This window comes from Phoxinus phoxinus (genome assembly GCF_949152265.1).
Source record: "Phoxinus phoxinus genome assembly, chromosome: 24".
Lineage (NCBI taxonomy): Eukaryota > Metazoa > Chordata > Actinopteri > Cypriniformes > Leuciscidae > Phoxinus > Phoxinus phoxinus.
In genome coordinates this window covers 12,307,801-12,328,351 of record NC_136899.1, presented here as the reverse complement: position 1 = coordinate 12,328,351, position 20,551 = coordinate 12,307,801, and the positions used below count along the sequence as shown (strand labels likewise).

At 37.4% G+C, this 20,551-nt stretch overlaps 2 protein-coding genes across 9 annotated transcripts in view; one reads left to right on the top strand and one right to left on the bottom strand.

The window, feature by feature from the left end:
* The window catches only part of tpk1 (thiamin pyrophosphokinase 1), a 60,967-nt gene extending 42,892 nt beyond the window's left edge, over positions 1-18,075 (top strand). For 5 of the 8 annotated variants that reach the window (XM_079602631.1, XM_079602636.1, XM_079602632.1 and 2 more), the window contains one exon: positions 3,113-3,289. In XM_079602631.1, the coding sequence (XP_079458757.1) occupies positions 3,113-3,282 (170 nt within the window). In that variant the 3' untranslated portion in view covers positions 3,283-3,289. Of the gene's footprint in view, positions 1-3,112; positions 3,290-17,543 lie in introns of those variants that run through there. The other 3 variants (XM_079602634.1, XM_079602635.1, XM_079602638.1) reach the window with 2 other exon arrangements.
* A 23-nt stretch (positions 18,076-18,098) lies between these two features.
* On the bottom strand, positions 18,099-19,920 carry sec61g (SEC61 translocon subunit gamma; the record flags this gene model as incomplete). The annotated part of the gene is made up of 3 exons (XM_079602640.1): positions 19,782-19,920; positions 18,977-19,082; positions 18,099-18,205 (listed from the first exon to the last, which is right to left on the bottom strand). Exons 2-3 carry the CDS (start codon positions 19,068-19,070, stop codon positions 18,099-18,101), a joined length of 201 nt encoding a protein of 66 aa, XP_079458766.1. The 5' UTR covers positions 19,071-19,082; positions 19,782-19,920.
* Positions 19,921-20,551: the final 631 nt, after the last annotated feature.

Here is a 20,551-nt window from a genome sequence, read left to right as displayed (position 1 = left end):
AAAGATGAAGTAGCCAACTGTATTGGATCTGAGTGCAGCTGCATCACAAACCATAGTTTTATATGGATAATGTTTTCAAAACACTTGCTCACGTGCAATAGTGAGAGGGCGTTGATATTTTGCAAACAGTGACCATTTACTGACAAGCCTTAAATGAGCCGGCCCTTAAAAACGGATCATTTCAGACATAGACAAACTTAACATTATAATTATAATTGAACCTCAAGGAACATAATAAAAAAATCGGTTCACACTTACATTAAACAGAATGTTATCGTCCATTGTTGTAGACACTAATCCAATTGTTGTTATAGTTATCATAATAGATGTCTTTTATGGTGTAAACTGGCCTTAAGACTGATGTATTAATTAGATAAAACCTGTGGAAGTAGTAAAAACTGATACATTTGAATCAAATCCTTATATCCATATATTCAGATTACCATATGAATCATTTTGAAAGCGATCTTTTAAATGAAAATAGAGATCTCGTGAATGTTTCCTAACAGAACAGAAGCATTTCTGCCACAGCTGAGACATTGATTCAGAGCTTTTAGCTGGAGTGTTGTTCTAGTGGACGTTAGGGTTCAGCCGCATAACGGCACTCATTGGGACCGTTCGATTCGGCTTTTGTAACGCGAGCTGTGATATTGCTTCTCTCCTCTTCAGCAGCACCTCTGCAGATGATGGCACTTGCAACAGAAGCCCTGCTAACCCCAGACTGTGACACATCCAGCGCAAAACGATGCAGCTCAGATGGTCAAGGTTCCTGGTGCTTACAGGATATGATTTTTGTGTCCACTGAAAAGCACGCTTTGTCTGAGAGATGTCATTGACGGCGGTGTCTTCCCAGAGGTTGCGAGTAATTCATTAAAGGCTGTTTAATGGACGCCCGCTGTGGCCCTGAGTGATTTAGAACCTCAGACTCTCATTCTTGGTAATAGCGGCAGAATGGGACGACTTTACGGCCCATTACTATTCTGCTCCCTTTATATTGCTATAGGGGTAGATATCAAGGCCAAATATTAAAGTTAGTTATCAGGCCATGGAAGGAGCCGCATTTCGAGGGGGTAATCATGGCATCATTTCGATTTTTGACAAGAACTTCATAGCACTTAAAGGGAGTCTCGGTAGCACCTGAAGAGACCTATAAAAATGTATATCGGCTCAGTCATGTTCACTCTGAGCCTTTGCTGATGTTGTTGCACCTCCAGATCATTCAAATAAAAAGCGTTTTGAGTTCTTAAAGTCACATGACAGGTAGTGAGTTTGGGGTTATTTTGTTGCTGTTTTGTTGTTAAATATAATTTTTAACTCCATGTCATAATGAAAATAAAATGTTGGGAAGCTACTTTAACTTGCTAAGCTATACAACCAGTCAAAAGTTTTGGATCTGTAAGATTTTTAATGTTTTTCAAAGAAGTCTCTTCTGCTCACAACGGCTGCATTTATTTGATTAAAAATACAAAAAAATAATAATATTGTGAAATATTATTACAATTAAAAACAGCTTTTTTTCTATGTGAATATATAGTAAAGTGTAATTTATTCCTGTGATCCAAGCTGAATTTCCATCATTACTCCAGTCTTCAGTGTCACATGATTCTTCAGAAATCATTCTAATATGATGATTTGATGCTCATGAAACATTTCTCATTATTATCAATGTTGAAAACAGGTACATTTTTATTTCAGGATTCTTTGATGAATAGAAAGATCAAAAGAACAGCATTTATCTGAAACAGAAAGCTTTTTTAACATCAAACACTACCGTTCAATACCAAGGTTTGGGGTCAGTAAGAATGTAACATTTTATTTTTTGGGAAAAGAAATAAAAGGAATCAATACTTTTATTCATCAATGATGAATTAAATTGGTCCAAAGTTACAGTAAAGACATTTATAATGTTACAAAAGATTATCTTTCAAATAAATGCTTACTATTCATCAAAGAATCCTGAAAAAGAATTATACACAACTGTTTTCAACAGTCCAACATCAAATCCGCATATTAGAATGATTTCTGAAGGGTCATGTGACACTGAAATAGAAAACAGTTATTTTAAATTGTCATAATATTTATCAATATTACGGATTTATTTATTTTTATTTATTTATTTATTATCAAATAAATGCAGCCTTGGTGAGCAGAAGAGACTTATTTTAAAAGCATTAAAAATCTTACTTGACTTGACTGGAGTGTAAAGTAACAACATGCAACTCTTAAAAAAAATTCAAAATAAAATCTTACTGAAAACTTACTGACCCTAAACATGTTTAATATGTAGTTATAGTATATGTATATAATATGTAGAAATAAATAGAAACCTTTACAGCCGTTGACATTGGGTTGTGTTTCTTTGTTGAGGGAGGATGAAATCTGGTAGTGGAAGCAGAAAATGAAGGGTTGAGGACAGACTTCCTTCTGTTCGTGTGAATCTTTAAAGGACGTCACACTGTTCTTCTCAGAACGCCTCAGCGTGAGTTTATGTAACTGAGAGCGGATGGGCAAAAGCTTGACATTTCAACCATTTGAAATCTAATGCCACTAGCTGTTTCTGGTGAAAGTAATATGACTCTCTTTTCTTTTATCCGGTCCTATCGTGGATGATGTCATTACACTCCCAACAGGAAATCAAGAGACATTCTTTTATTATATAACTCTTATATTTGTAGTGATGGTCTCTGGTAGTTATGAAGGCCTTGAAGGTGGGTCGCAGTTTTATAACACACCGTAATGTGCAGTTTTGCTCTGTGTTTACCATATGACAGATCTGGAAGGATTGAAACCGTGTTACAATCATAAGTTAAATCGCCATGAACCTCTCAGCAGGGTGACGTGGAATAGTTGTCGTAGGGTGTTTTTACGGAAGATCGGTCAACGTGAATATTTATTGTGATTACTGTGGTTAAACCGGGGCATTTATAGCTTTGCTTTCAGATTTCAGTTATTACCATAAAGACCTCTGAAGGACAGAATCTATTTAGTGTTTTTTTTCATTGCAGGTAGAGATGAAAGGACAGCTTGTCTTCTTTTGCTTTTATTCCCCCCCCCCCCCCCCCTCTCTCTCTCTCTCTATCTCTCTCTCTCTCCCTCTCTCCGTTTCCCTCAGCCTCCCAGTGTCTCAAAGAAGAGAATAAAGATTGTCTGAGGGGAAGTGAAGTGAGTCCTCGACAGGAAGCATGGCTCGCTGGACTGGGGAGAGAGAGTTTTGGCTCAGTGCATTATTCCGCTTATCACATGGCTACTTACAAAATGAATAGAAGAAATATATATAATTAACAGTTACCAAGAGCTCATTGCAACATTTGACATCTAATGCAGATGTAAAGATCTAGATAATTAAAATTACACCGTCACATGATGAATACAAATTAAGAAGTATAAAAAAAGAATAAATAAATTAAGTCATAAATATTTTTTATTATTATTTTCATATTTAGAACATATATATTATTATTGTGGTATTTTTTATTTAACTGTTTGTTTTCTGCAATGTATCTTGTTCTGTAATCTAAGCAGAATAAAATAATTATAAAATATGCCTTTATTCAGTTATTTTAAATCAAAATATTTTCAACTGAAATATTTATTTGATACGTTTTTCAATTATCTATTTTAATTTAGTTAGTTGGTTAGTTATTTTAAATAAATATTTTCAACTGAAATATTTATTCAATTATTTTTTCAGTTATCTATTTTTAGTTTAGTTAGTTAGTTATAGTTAGTAGCCATATATTAAAAAAACATAGTGTGCAGCCAGTCAGCTGGTTTATATTCCCTTCAGGCAGCCTTTAGTATAAAATAATAAAATAATCTGGTATTTTAAAAAAATCAACTCAAACCAATATTTATGTATGTATTTATTTGCAGTGTAATATGAAAATTAAACAAAAAGAATAATTTACCTATCAATATGCATTTATTTAGAAAGTAGCTGTATAAGGCTGCTTTTATATTCTCTTCAGGCAATACCCTTCTGCATCATGTTGTCAATGGAATATATATGGGGAATAGAAAAGAAATGTGTATATATATATATTTCTTCTTTCTTCTTCTTTTTCCCTGACACACAAGATATGTTGCTAAAAATAAAATGTATAATTTTATGTAGTGGGCAGGTAAAAATCTGTGACCGGGCCAGTGAGAGAGAAAAAATGTATTGTTGAGCCCTGCCTTACACACATACACATACATTTACACAAATACAACCGTTGTGTACATGACAAGAAGCCCATTCTCTCCCTGCTCGAGTCGCTATGCACAGCAGTTCATCTGTCACCCCTTCTAGAGCAGAAAACATGGAGATTGTAGGTTGGAAGTCGTGAAGCTCATTCGTGTGGAATAATGGCTCTCAGATACCTCTACTCCATCTCCGGCAGATCGACCAGCATCAGGGACTGACCGCAGAGAGGAAAACCATGCAAACATTAGCCATTCCTGTGTAGACAGGGGGTGCATGGCTGGAAACATTAGTATAGATGTAAGAGGAAATTGAGACGCATGGGAGCCGTCTCTGAATGTGTGCAAGCTCGCACGTATGAAATGAGAGAGTGTTGGGGAGGAAATAAAAGCGAAGGCCGTTTACGAAAGCGGATTTATATTCTCCGCACAGATGGACACACGAGCAGCTTTTCTCACGGCATGCTGGGGTGATACTTTACCAAGACCAAAACCTCTGTTTTTGTAGGTGGCACTGGAGATTTGCAGTATCTCCATGGTGAGTGTGTGAGATGTTATACTCTGACACACACACTGATACATGATGTATTATAAGCAGAGCTGTAGTCTAATCAGTCTCAATCGGCCAATTTCAGCAAATGTATCATGTAAGTGCTTGATCGTGCCTCATCAAGTCAGCTGTATTTGTACAAGTAACTTAAAGAGGACCTATTATGTTTTTTTTTTTTACATTTTGAACTTTCTTGCTGTTTGAGCATTAAAAAGGTCTGCAAAGTTACAAAACACAAAGTCCAGTCAAAAGGGCATTATTCTCTGATTGTAGTCTTGAGTTTCCTTCTGGGAACGTACACGTCACAATATTCCTCATTGAAATAATTCCCGCCTAAGCATACACAAAAAAGTGGGCGGGCCTGGTTGAGTTGCATTAGTAGAGTTTTGAAACTCAGTTATGGTAAGGGGAGTGGCATTTCCGAAACAGGCTTAAAGCAGTTGACCAATCACAACACACTGGTCCAGCCGACCAATCAGAGCACATTATGCTTTTCGGATTAAGGGGATTCATAGAGACAGAAACTAAACAGGGCGTTACAATGTGCAATATGTGAGGTTAAAATGATAGAACTACAAATGATACTTCCAATTAACCCTTAAATGCATGAATGTTTTGCCAATCAATATTACATATTCGGGTCTTTAGTGACCCGGATCTATATCTAACACAGATGGATCTCTGCCTGTCGTGATTATAAAACCCTTCTTATATTAGAGTTACAATTACAGAAGAATAAAATAAAGCATGTTTTCTTACCTTTTGGAGCTTGGAAGAGTTCAGTTTGGGCAGATGTTTTATACCATCATCACTGTCCTCGTCAGAGCTCATTTCCCAGTACATTCAGCATCTGGCTCATATTCGCAATCTCAAACATTCTCAAAACTTACATTTTAAACATCTTCAAAATCAATATTTTGATCGCTGACAGCTTCTTCACCAGATCCACCATCAAGTGACAGTGACACTAATATTTGATTGTGTTCAGTACTTGCTCTGCAGTAAATCGCTGAGTCAGTTTTGCTGATGCTACTTCCTATTCTTTTGTTTTCTGCCTGCGGTAACTATGAGTGAAACGTCACTTCATCATTGTGTATCAGACATTTGGGTGTGAACACTTTTGACTTGGGCCAGTAAGCAACCGACTTGAATGGCAAACACCATTAACAATTTCTTTAGGAAATATAAAAGACTAGTTTATAAGGTCAACACTTGAATTTAGACTTTATTGCTCTTGCGATGGACAAGAAAACGCAGTGTGTTGTTACGCTCTCTGCCTTTCATCCTCTGATGTGTCCTCTAAAAATAGTCCTTTTTTGTTAATAAAAAGCCAAAACAACCCAACTTCATTGATTTTAGTGTTTTGTCTGCTGAGAAAAGCTGAGGGAGGAGATAACAGCAAGGTTGGCCTTTGATACTTTATAGTGCGATCTGACCATCATGTCCCGTTGAGACCGAGCGAACACGTATCGGCCGTAGAGTGTTTTTAAAAGGGTCATTTGAAGGTTTTCTTTTAGGGTCGCGGTTATAAAAGACTGGTTGTAATCTCTGTTTCTGGCATGACGGAGGTGAGCCTCTTTCTGTCTCAGACTCTTTTCAGTATAGTGCTCCCTAAAACACAACCCATACTTTGGGAATTGAGAAGCCGATTAAAGACGTTTTCATGGATCAAATTATGCTGATGGGTTTATAGGATTTTGGAGGTAAAGCAGGTTTGCCGTAATCACCCTACAGCTGGTTGACTTTCCAGGTCATCTGTAAAAAAAAAAAAAATTATAATGAAATTCAATATTTTCTAATAAATGATCAAACTGCTCCATATACTTAACTCCAGGCTGCGCGTGGAGATGCTAATCAAACTGTCATAATATATATGAAAATTTATGGAGTGCAGATCAAAGTCAAACCCAGGAAAGGGGATTGTTTTGTAATTAGTCTCCTTCCTTTTGATTTTAATTAAAAACAGCTCAATGCCAAACTCTTTGGAAATCACAATCTGCATAATATAATATATAAAATGCATGCTCACTTACACATCTATTTCTGGGATGTTTTGTTTATTTAGAATATTGTGAAGGTTTCACATTTTTTACTTTGTGTGATTTTATTTCTGAATAATATTTTTATTTTATTATTTTATGCACTTTTAATATATATTTTTGTATCACACTGTCATTGTCTTTTTTAGTTAATTTAGTATTTTATTTATTTATTCTATTTATATTTTATTATGTAAATAAAAATGCCATTTTTAAGTTTATATTTTGATTTAATTCAGTTTGTCTTAAAGCTACACTGTGTAACTTTTTTAGTTTATTCTTAGCTAAAAACACTTAGTTCTTTCAAAAATATATGTGCTCATTAATGTATATTTACTTCGTTCAAGTAATAAAGTATTCTCGTGAGTGTATAATATGCCATTGAAAATACATACGGGTGGGGGGTTCGAATGCCGGTCGCCATGTTGCCCCTCCATCTTGAAAGTACATTAGCCAAAGAGGGACATACCCGTTAATTCAAGCTTCGCCTTTTGCGTTTTAACACTCGATGGAACGGCACCGTGTCGGCACATGTGAAGAGGGAGATTGCTGTTGAGACTGCTATATAAAAACCTGAATCACTCTTATTCTCGAGGATATGTATGAGTCGCCAAGGAAGCGAAAAAGAGAATTAAGACGGCAACGCAACAGGCAAATCAACAAGACAAATGAGACGCGAGAAACACACACACACACACACACACACACACACAAACTCTCCGCGTACATATTCATATGAGACGCGAGCACACACACACACACACAAATTCTCCGCGCACATTCATATGAGACGCGAGCAAACACACACAAATTCTCCGCGCACATTCATATGAGACGCGAGCACACACACACACACACAAATTCTCCGCGCACATTCATATGAGACGCGAGCACACACACACACACACACACAAATTCTCGGCGCACATTCATATGAGACGCGAGCAAACACACACAAATTCTCCGCGCACATTCATATGAGACGCGAGCACACACACACACACACAAATTATCCGCGCACATATTCATTTGAGACGCGAGCACACTGACATGATACCTTAAAGATGTGGAAAAGTCGATCAAAAGTGTGGGTACATTTCTCCAGGCTCGATGCCAACAGCGCGCGATGCAGTATTAATTATTGCGGTAAAATAATTGCTGCAAAGACCGGTACCACGACAAATATGATGAAGACCTTGACAGTGCACGGAGTAAACATAAGAGCAGAAAGTTGCTCCGTCTTCGACTGGTAAATGAAGAGACACCTTGTTGATCACTCGGACAGTGTTTATATTGCAATAAATAATAACCTACTGAATGTACACTGCCGTTCAAAAATGTGTTGGTTAGTCAGAATTTTTTTTTCAGTAAGAATGCATTAAAGTTATCAAAGGTGACATTAAAACGTGTGTAATGTTACAAAATATTTAGTTTGTAAATGAATGCTTTTCTTTTAATTTTTTATTCATCAAAGAATCATGAAAATTTGTATCATAGTTTCCAATAGTTAGCTGATGTTAGCAATGAAATGGTAAAAAAAATAACGAAAACATAAAACTATTATTAATTTTACATAGATGTCATAACCTATATGTTAACTGACAAATTAAATTACTGCAAATTATAATAGATTTCTAAAGTAACCTCATCACTTGAAGGAACACAATGGACGAGGTCGAACTGGAAGCCATGTTAATCTTGGACTACATTGGCCACCGTAGGAGTTAAAACGAAATCGGAATTGAGAGGAACAGAAACTAATATTCACTGGATGGTCATATACCTTTTCACCGCTAGATGGGGGTAAAAATCACACACTGTAGCTTTAAGTTAAGTCGACTTAAAATTTACTTCAGTTTTCTATTACAGTTAAAAAACTAAAATGTTTTAGGATAACACTGTTAACACTGTTAAAATCGTATTTGTTTTGTTGAATCAGGAAGAAAATTGGGAAAAGTACCTGTTCAGTCAGAGAGAAAACTGTCATAAATCATTTGATCTGAAATCCTGACCTTCCCGCCCAGGGTGATGATAAAAACAAATGAAATTGGGGAATCGATACAATGCCGTTGGTTAGGCCAAGTAGCTCAGAGATTTTGGTCAATGCCATTAGCTTGCATGGGTGTAGGACAAAACAGGACAAATGCTAGTTATAACTGACAAAATAAACTAACCGAAATTACATGTCATTATTGTGTGGCACATCGAATCCGGGGGAAGGTGTCGTGGATGCAATTACTTACGCACAAATGGTCTTCCCACTGCACAAAAAGCTTCTTTTGAGGTCTTGAAAGATGTCAGGTCTCTTAATGGAACAATGCCTGACAAAGCGTCCTGCTCTGCATTCTCATTTGCATATCAGAATGACTGTGAGCGTGCAGGGATAGAGCTTCAATTCCATCAAAAATCGGCTGACAGGTTTTGTTCAGATCAGGGAAGAGCAGACTCTCTCTCTCACTCTCGCAGTGCGATGACAGTAATTCAAACTGGGCTAAATGCAATCCCACATTATGCTCACTGTTAAGGTAAAGTGAGCATGACTCAGCAGGTTTTTAAGCACGCCGTAACTCTGATTGTTAGAGCGTCTGGGAAGCGGGCAGAGCTTTTTAATATTAAGCTGTCAAACGGATAGAGGGGCGAATCCCCAGCAAGAATGACTTCAGAGGGACTCGTGCTCGTAGGAGTCCCAGAAGTGTCTTTTCCCATTTCGCTAATGTGCTCCTTAGCCCTGTGAGAGACAACTTCGTTGCTGTGAATTTTAATGATGCTTTTAGGGGTTGGGAAATGTGTAAAGACGGGGGGAAAAAACACGGCATCTGAGATGCTGTTAGACGGGATCAAAAAAAACAATGGATGTCAAAAGGCAGTAGAGGAATCTGAGCCTGGGGCTGAAGAAAATCCTTTGAAATTACAAATATGGGCCGGTTTGCGCGTCTGTGTGCGCAAGCTTTGGCGGTGTTAGTGGTTTTGTGAGTTTAAAGAAACGGAACAGAGCCCCTTTTATCCGGTTCAAGACATTTAAAACAATCACTGGAGTCCTCCTTTCGTAAAAGCACTTTGAATGACATTGACGTCCCAGAGTAAACACTCAAGTCTAGGAGCTGCTTTAGTGCTTTAGATTTGGAAAGGTTCAGAACATTCTGTTAATCATGATGTCTTTTCATTTCATCGTGACGTCATCACTTGGAAGTAATGAGGTGGATTTGCCAAAACACATCCATCTCATGCCTCAGTCACTGTGTCTCATTTCCAATGCTGCTTTTGTCGGCCACATACGTCATTAAGGCTGCAGTATTTCTGTAAACTGATCACTACATTACAAAGACATTACAGCAATTTACACTTCACTGGGAAAAACGGTCAATTTTATGATTATTTTTCTAAAATAAGACGTCCTTTATGATGCACTTGGCCGACAAATGTGGCCCCCGAAAGACGCAGCCTTCGAAATGAGACAAAGACAGCCCTATCAAAATAACTCGGCACACATCACTTCCTGTCCTGCTTTAACTCTTAAGGCCGTGACACAGCAAGCCGATGGTCGGCCGTCATGCAACGTCAGGCTGTTTTTGAGCATCGGTCGCTTCGTTTTTTCTGTGTTTTCCGCACTGTTGGCCAGGGGCGGAGTGGCAATCGGGAGAGTCGGGACTTTTCCCGGTGGGCCGGTATTGTTTTGAGGCCGCGAGGGCCGGTCTGATAATAATTATACATTGCAAGTTAGCAACACCATCCGGCGGCCTGATGTGCGGCCGCTGCCCGCTGGTCAAACTGTGCAGCCTCTCTCTTTTTTCATCTCGCTGCACCTGGAAAAAATGAGCGCGTCGCTTCAATTATGAGCGCACTTGCCGCGCGCCTACATTTGAAATAACGAACTCGAGCGCGCAAAAGACGCAATATGTGAACGGCCCCTTGGTAGCGTACTGGTAGCTCGCAAGCGACGTTTTGGAGACCCCTGGTCTAAATGATGGAAAGGCAAAAAATAAAAGGGAAAGGTGGCGTTGAGAAGGGCAGACTCAAAAGGTAGCAATTCAATAAACAAATCAATCTAACCATATGTGACCAGTAGCGGTGGCTTTCTTAATCTAAATCTATTTTATAGATTCATAACTCCTGGTGTAGTCTACGTGATACGCAGGTATACACCGTATACCCACTATACCCGCCGTATACCCACTAAAAAAAGCGTGAGGATACGTAACAACTTCGTTTTGTGACAGAACTTTCACACTTTCATTCATAAATTCACCGCGTCTGTGTTTGCAATGGACACAGATCAAATCGCGTGAATATTAAAAACTCAAAGAGACAGCAGTTGTTCAACGCGTCTCTGGGAATGAGCGCTCAATGTGTGCTGTGCTCTACTACACACACACACACACTGAAGCAAGCGCGTGCTTGTGTCAGCGCTTCACTGTATCTATGAGGACATGATGCTACACATGTGAACTTCATCACAGAGCTGCGCTATGAGAGTCACTTCATGAGAATTTCACCATTTCATTTGATAAAACTATCGCCATTCATTCGTATCATACACACACAGAAACTGTAATGTCTTTACGACAACCTGTCAAAATAAAAGTTCGGTATAAACTCAAAGAAATTATGAGAGAAATTGCACAGTAAAATGTACTGTAAAATAATAATAATGATGAAATCTATTTAAACTTATTTTAAAAAGGAATATCACACAAGGGTCACAGTATACTCACTACAAAAAACTAGACTACACCACTCCCCCTGTAGGGCCGGTGGTCTACGAAATTTCCCGGTAGATTTTTTGGTCCCACTCCGCCCCTGCTGTTGGCTCTAGTCGGATGCTGTCGGCTTGGGTTTTTTGGGGAAGATTCAACATTTTAAATATGCGTCGGGCCGTCGGCGAGAAAGAGCACTCTGATTGGCTGTTCAGCTTAGCCAACGAGTCAGTGCACGAGAATAAAAGCGAAAGTGTTGAAAGCAAGTCAAGAATGTACAGACAGAAGGCTGTTATCATTCTACATCATCTTACCTGAGCATTCGAATGCACAAATATTTTCATAATAACATGAGCCGAGTGGAATGAAGAAAGTGATCAGCGTGATTGATATTCAATGGTAGGCAAGCGCTGGCTTTGTTTACGGTTTGTATATCTGCAATCCTAGTTTCGGTTCTCCTTTTTGAATGACAAAAGTATTGATAGCAGCTGATATAGACAGATATTTACTTACACGCAGGCAGGCGCAGAACGCACAAAGCCTTTAGGCCTTTTGTTGTATTAAAGCGCAGCTTTTTGCCTCAGATGACTTTAGGGGTTGAGAGATTTTTTTTTCGAATAAATGCTGTTCTTTTGAACTTTCTTTTTGAATCTTGAAAAAAAAATGTATCACGGTTTCCACCAAAATATTGTAATGCTATTGCATATTTTCTGAAAGATCATGTGACACTGAAACCGGGAGTAATGGCTGCTGAAAATTAAGCTTTGCCTTTGCATTTGTAATTATATTAAGATAGAAAAATCTATTCAAATTGTATCAATGAAATGCAGTCTTGGTGAGCATTGGAGACTTCCTTCAAAAACGTATAGCCTACTGACCACAAACTTTTGAACGGTACTATTTGTCACAATAGTAAATAAACGCCTTGGCAAACCACCTACAACTCCTCAGTATTTTCTAAAGAAATCTAGTTCAGTGTAATTTTTCTTCACCTTGATGTCAGTTTCTTCACAGTTATTTTTCACCTTAATAACTATAAAAGCAATCTCGTTATGTCTGGAATTTCTGTACCATCTTCTCAAAAGGTCTCAAAAGGCAAACTTGTGATTTTTCTTTTTGTTATTTATTTATTCCTCGTATAAAGAAATTTTCCTCACAAGAAATTAGTCATTTTAAAGAACAGCGGAGTGCAGGATGATAGCCTTTAAATCTATATTTCCTAATGGATGAAATAGACTAATTCACTCCATCTTGTCTGCAAGGTTCAATAAAGTGTTTTCACTTTAAAACTCCATGAATGTATAACCTTGGCTCAGCCTGCGCTCTTCAGACCTGCGCTCTTCAGACGGCGGTTCGCTTCAAAAGCACTGAAACATTTTCATTTCTCTGCGTGAATTCGAGCTGCGTTGCATTTTCTAGCTTTTATTGTTTTAAATTGAGGCTCTTCATGACGGGTGTTGCTGAGACGCCACTCCAGCACCTCTGTTTTGCAGGAAATGATGTAACTGCGTGGGTCCAAACTGTCATATTCCTATGGGAAAGGCAGAAAGCAGAGCCTCTCTCATCTGAAGGTCGAATTAGCATTGTGTCGTCGCCTCAGCCTTGTAACCTCCCTCCAATGAAGCCATAAACATTTAATAGAAGCGCTATCAGTGCCCGCCAGATGGCTGGTACAGCAGCACACCTCACCTCACACGATAAGCACGGAGCAAGACGAGTTTTTGGGGCATAAAAGTACCATTTTTGCTTCAAAATGATCGACTGTGACTCAGCCCCATGGCTATAGCATGTTTTCGGCTCGGTTCCTCTTTGGGACTCCGTGTAATTTGCTCTGTAAATATTGGGTACTTAAGCGAAGTACATTGGTTCTGGAAATGCAATTACTGCATGCAAACATCATTGTTATCAATAAAAGCGACGCATTAATTTCTGCTCCTGCCGCGGCATCAGATATCGACCAGAATCGAGCTGAGGAGATTGCTAATGAAGTTTCCTGGATGCTCTGAGGATCAGCTTTGTGTTAAAGCCTTAACTGTACAAAGCTTAATATTAGTCGTGCTGATATTAAGGCGGAATGTAATCCAGTTGGATGCAAACATTTGTTCTCACTGACGGTTTCTTTGACAAAAGAAGCAACAATTGCAAATTGCAAACTTTTTATTAAAGACTTAGTGGTGTTTGCTAAGGCGTTTATCACTGCTACTGCTCAATCTTATGGTTAAAGATTTGGAAACCTAATTTAACCTGCACTGCAGTTTGTGCGACAGATATGAATGATACTTTAAATTATGTGGCTTGTTGGGGTGGGATATTACGTTTCTAGCTGATCAAACTTGCACTTTGTGGATGATAAAAAAGCAATTTATATATATATATATATATATATATAGTTATATATAGTTATATAAGCTTGGAGGAGGTAGTTTTTTTTAGAGAAATACTTTTATTCATCAAGGATGCATTAAGTTGATCAAAAGAGACAATAAAGTCATTTATAGCCTGTTGTTAGAAAATATTTATATTTCAAATAAATGCAGTTTTTAAAAAACTTTCTATTTAAAAAATCCTGAAAAAATGTATCACATTTTTTTGCTGCACAAAAGTTTTTAACATTGATAATAATAAATGTTTGATGAGCAGCAAATCAGCATATTATAATTATTTAAGGATCACGTGACACTGAAGACTGGAGTAATGATGCTGAAAATTCAGCTTTGATATATCAGGTATAAATTATATTATAAAATATATATTCAAATAGGAAACAGTTATTTTAAATTGTAATAATATTTCACAATATTGCTGTATTTTATTTATTAATTAAATTAATGCAGGCATGGTGAGCATAACAAACTTTTTTTTTAAAACATTAAAAAAATAATTATGACAACCCTACAACTTTTGAACGCTAGTGTAAAAAGTGCAACTGCAAGGAAACATTCTAGAAAACACGCAGAATACTTTTAAGAATATATTAAGATATTTTGCAGAAATCATACATGGAAGCATACATTTCAACCAAATTCTTGATAGATGTTTTGGGAAATATACATTACTTATTTACGGTTACTGTAAGGAAAGCAGATCAATATTCATGTACGCACCAGCGTCTCCGCCACTGCATGCATATCTATGTTTATTTTCCTGTATGTTTACATGAAGAGGTTTCAATGAAGCTGCTGTAATGTGACTTGGCGCTAAGTGTTTCACTCGAGGCTGAGAGTTTCTGCTCATGTCTGTGCACTCACTGCCTCAAGCCCCATCTGTCCACTTCTCAGATGCTGCCACACACACCTCCACAGCACACCGTTCATCACACTGTGGCTCGTCAGCATACTTTTGATGAAGAAAACATTGAGAGGTCAGGGATCTCATTAAACCGCTGCTTTGATAAAGACTGCTGAACTGACTTCCCTCCTGCTGGTGAAGTTTGCTGTTTATTTTAGATATGCTGTAGGCTACCACAACAGGCTATATGTACAGACAATATAGACACACACACATAGTGTGTGTGTGTGTGTGTGTGTGTGTGTGTGTGTGTGTGTGTGTGTGTGTGTGTGTGTGTGTGTGTGTGTGTGTGTGTGTGTGTGTGTGTGTGTGTGTGTGTGTGTGTGAGAGAGAAAGAAAATAATACATTAAAAATCAAATGTAAAGTGTTAAATGTAAAGTGTTAAATGTTATATAAATTTTAAATTAATGATTTATTAAAAACAAAATATATCAATATATATATATAATTACATTTTATTTTGATTATGTATCTGTATAAATATAGTATATAATATTATTTATATATTATTTACAGTGACAGCTTATGTATTGTTTCATTTCATTTTATGAATAATTTATATATTTATTTATTTCAATTAAGGGAATTGGGATTAGTGGGTAAATTGTTATAATGGCAAAAAATGTGCTGGCCCTAAAATAAGATTAATTTTGTATAATTATTTAGTTAATTATATTAAAAAAAAAAATTGTTGTTTTTAATTTAAATGTAAAATTTGATGATGACATTTGACTAATTCTGTGAGATTAGCTAGTCCCACTGCTAGATCATTAGTAAGTGATCATTTGTGTATCTTCTCTCCACAATAATGCATCTCGCATCATGCCTTTTAGATGTTTAGACTGATGTTTTGAAGATTCTGGAAAATTTGGTGAAACAAAAAAAAGTGAAAGAAAATAAATAATATAAGGCATATGCATTAATATAAGACTCTGTCTTCATCATTAGATGTATTGCTGAAAATGAAGGACGCAGAGGCGAGGCCGTGTCAAAGTGCTTTGTCGCCACCACTGGTCAAATTATGAACTGCAAGATGACACCAGACACCGCTTTAGGTCTTACCGTTTGATGAAAAATATTCTCCTTTACTCGCTAAATGTGCCTCTGTTAAACAGCGGCAACCGGGGGTTGAAGTTAATTGCAAGGTTCAGTCAAGGTTATCGATGTTTAGATCTCTCCAGCTATTGTGTGTTTGAAATTGACTTAATTATCAGTGTGACGCTTGATTAACTGGAGGAGCCCATTGTAAATAGTTCATCTCTTGTGACAGACTAAAGTCAGTCGTCTCTGCTTGTTTCTGCTGCCTTTGAAGTCCGGTGATATTTCTTTACACTTTGAAGTCTGTTCAGTTGCCTCGGAGTAAAACAGCTCATCGTCAGCTAGTGCCTTGTTTACTTCGTTTTCTCTTGCTTCGACCGGATAATATATTTGGGGAAATATAATTTTCATGTGTTTGTTTATGCGTATTTACTGTGCAGTGGAATTAAGTCTTCTCCGGCGTAGGCAATTAACAGATTCTGGGTCTGAGTTTTCTTTTTATGGTACAACTTAGTCTTTATGTAATGTCCTCTTTTGTATACCCAGGCGTGTGTGTGTGTGTGTCAATTCCAAGGCTAAAATAGATACTTTTTATTCTTTAACATTTAATTTAAACCTCCATTATTGCTATTTCTTATATCCTATTTCTTTGTCAATTTTGTTGAGCCTAAAATCCAAATTGCCTCATTGCTGAAGAATTAAAGTGGCATCTGTTATTATAGTAGCTATGGTCATCAATTATCAAATCTATGGAATCAACTGCGTCCGAATGTGAAGTTGAACAATTTCATGCAAGAAAAGAGTTTTTATTTATTTAAGAGGTTGCTTTACACACACAGCCTTTGTATCAAAATGTAAATACTGTATATTCATGTAAACAAAACAATGCAGTTTTGCCACTGGGGGTCAGTATGATCTAACTTTTGGACCAGCAGAGACTAACTTCTATAAAGGTCTATGAAGCTGAATTCAGAACCGCATACTACTCTTACTATTTTCACTGTATCTTTTTTATGGCAGGAATAGTTATTATACAATTATGCATTGCATTTCTGAATTCAGCATGAACGAGAGAAGCTGAGATATGATTCTCATGAAAACTCGAATACCAAAACCACAGCCTTAACCAGTCTGGTGCTCCCAATAACAAACTCTGTTCCGCTTCAGTGACCTCAAATGACTTTAGTCAAGGGTGTCGGATGTTTTTAAGGGACTACTGAAAATCTTAATTTGGTTACACCAGCCAACAGGTATAACTCCTTTGTGAGTAGCACCTGGGTCTCACTAAAAAGAAATAGCAATGCTCAATGATCAAGAGAAATGTAGTCTTTTGTTGCGGGATGGCTGTGGCCATTGAAGTGAGAGGCATTGAACTGTCTGGCACCCAGATTACAGCACCGCTGCTGCTCGGGGTTTCCAGTGAGCAGTTCAGCTGAATGAGACCCAGAGACTGAGAAAACAGCGGCGTTCCCACCAGGTTACGCGAGGGCATGTTTTCTCCCGCTTCACTCATTAGAACATTTTCACAAGCACCCCCGGCGGGTTTGGCGAGGGGTTTTGGGAGGCCGATTTAATTAAAACCACAGTGGGCGGATTTGTACATTCACAGCTTTTGGTGGACACTTGTAGACAAAGATTTTTTTTTCTTATCCTCTCCACTTCCCACCCTTCTCTGCACCTTTTATACATGAGGACCATGACTATTTGGGATGTGCATAATAACACACTTATCACCTTTTGTCTCCTTTCAGACAATCAGATATTGGCTTTTGGACAGCTTGTAAGCACATCCAACACTTACGAGGATCACGACCCCAAAAAAGGCAGAAAACCTGTGACGGTCATCACCGACAAGCCACTTCTATGGAGCATGGGAATTAAACGACTGTGAATAAAGCACTGGAGCACCAAGCCTTTAAAAAGTGCCTTTTTTCAGCACCGACAATAACTTTTTATTAATGAAGACAATGAGTAGTGTAACCTTTGATTTATTAACACAGCCAAATATAAATGATAACATGCACAAAAAGCATGATTTATACAAATGTTTGCATTCAGTCCATCGTGTCCGGCAGCCGCAGGTCTGTTTGACTTCACTGCTGCTTCAACCACCACTGTTAACAAGAGAAACAACAATCCTGCTTTAATCACGGAGTCAATCAAAGGCTCAATGTAACAAAGCATCAGATCAAAAGGCAATTTGCACATTATCTTTAATGCTCTGTAGTTAATGATTTTTGTAACCAACTATTTTTCACAATAAAAGTCTGAATTACACTGGTAATTGTGTTTTTTGTGTGGATTACTTACACAATGATGTTGTTGATGGGGATGTGGATGAGTTTGACAAAGAATCCAATGAAGCCCATGATGGCAAATCCAATTGCTGTTGCCATGGCAATCTTTTGGAATTCTAAACAGCAGGAGGAAAAAATAAATTAAGCTTTTTTCATAATTAAAATAAAGTACATGTTAAATATTGTCAATAAATACAAATAAAACATTGTTTATAGTCTTAAGTCAAAGTTATTTTAATATCTCTGAAAACAAATGGTCTATAAACAGGTTTGTAAAATAAAAATTTGCAGTTTATTTCCAAGCATGACTTTTTTCACTCTATGGAAGTCTTTTATTCTGCCACAGAATGTATATATATATATATATATATATATATAAACAAAATTCTGACTTTGACCAAATTGTGAGATATAAACTCCCAAATAAGGAAAAAGGTCAGAATTGAATACTTTAGATTAAATCTACTTTAGGCAAATTTATCAAATTAACATTGTAATTACCTTTTTATAATTATTATTCCGTAGCAGAAACAAACTTTCATAGCTTTCCCCTTAAAACAGCCCTCTTCACTTTTTTGACCGGTTTCACAGACAAAGCTTAGGCCTAGTCCCAACTAAAATGCATATTTGAGCTGTCTTAACTCAAAGAACTTTAACCACTGACATTTAACAACATCAGTGCCATAGTTTGTCTTTTTCCTAAGGCACATAATAAATAAAAAGGTCTTAATTTAACTCCGGCCTAATCTAATCAATTTCTGTAAAACCAGGCCTTCATGTTTTACATCTAAGACCTTTAAATACATTAGTTCTAGCATCAGTTGTCCAGGTTTGTTTTTAATGCTAATCAAATCTTTGAATTTTAAAAGACAATGGACTGGACATGCCTTTTCTGTCCGGCTTTGTGCATCTTTTGACGAGTCTGATGGAGTCCTTGACGAACTGCCTGCTGGGCTCCACGAACTGCATGACCTGATCCATCCTGAAGCGATGCTGAAAACAGGACAGAGCATTAACTTCACATCTGTGAACGACTAAACCTTAACGTGGTCATCAGAGGACAGAGCAAGCACAAGCAGATCACAATCACACATCTGCACTGCGACATAAACATTCGTTATACAAGTTTCACGACGTATGAATTTTTTTTTTTTTTTTTATCGATTCATAATTTATGAAATGAACCCGGAATCCTCCACCCCGAAACCCAAGTAGCTAACGTTACATGAATCATACGAGCTGAAAACCTAGTTAATAAAATATATTTTCAAAGGAAACCAGTTGTTGATCCCTTAACTACGTCAACTAACTAACGTTACAAGCAAGTTATTTAATATCCGAATTGACTAACGTTACTAATGTAACAGTTTGACTTGCTAGCACAGTTAGCCTGAATGCTGCGGACTTTACTCTGGATAAAAACAGCTGTAAATTTAAAAATTGATCTTAAAAACAACAACAATAGAATATACGCATAAAAAAGTGAAGTATTTTGAAACTCCGATTAGGAAATTGATCAATTGATCGTATGTGATCGGTCAGAAACAGTGTTTACCCTGAAACTCAACGATCATATCAGACACGTCCTCAGTAAAGACACATAACTCTGTATAACCTTATTTTATAGCTAAATTCTTTACTTAAAACCAATATAGATTTCTAAAGACGCAATGTAGACAAAAATACACTTACCTGTGTTAACAAATCAAAGGATAAAGCAGTAGTTCAGCTGGATGTGACACACTGATTCCGCTGAGCGTTACGCCACGTAGATTTAACTGAGGAAAGACTGACGCAGCGCTAAGAGCGACGCATGCGCACTAGCTCACAGCTCTTGCGCACAATGACGTTCTCACTGCCATCTAGCGACTGGAGTTTAGATCGCAGAGACTTGTCCACATCATCATTACTGCAGAGAGGATAAGCATTGTTGTCTTCTAGCCATCGGTCTGTCTCTGAGGATTGTTCCTGGAATTTGCTAACAGTTTATCTAAACAATTTACATTTTCATTGCTGTTGATATTGATTTTTTTTTTTACATCTCCTAATACATTATTAAAATCAAGTAGGCCTAGATTTTAGATTCAGCCTATTTCTCATTTTGAATAGGCCTACTATTTAGGACGAATTGGGCCTATGCGAATTGGGACGCAGCATTTGCGTTCGCTCGCAAACCTTTTGAGTTCAACGGAGCCCCTAAAAGGACATGGTGGTGGAGGCTAAAAAATATTATGGCTGAATCCGAAATTGCATACTTCCCTACTATATAGTAGGTGAAAAACAGTATGTGACAAAAGAAGTATAGCCTATGTCCGAATACACAGTAATATAAAGAAAAAAGTACCCGGATGACCCATTACTTCCAGTGAGATTCTGAAGTGTGCATACGATGGATACTTTACTATCCCATGAGGCCACGGAGAGGATTTATGAATGGCAGTGAAGCGACTTAACTGACGCTG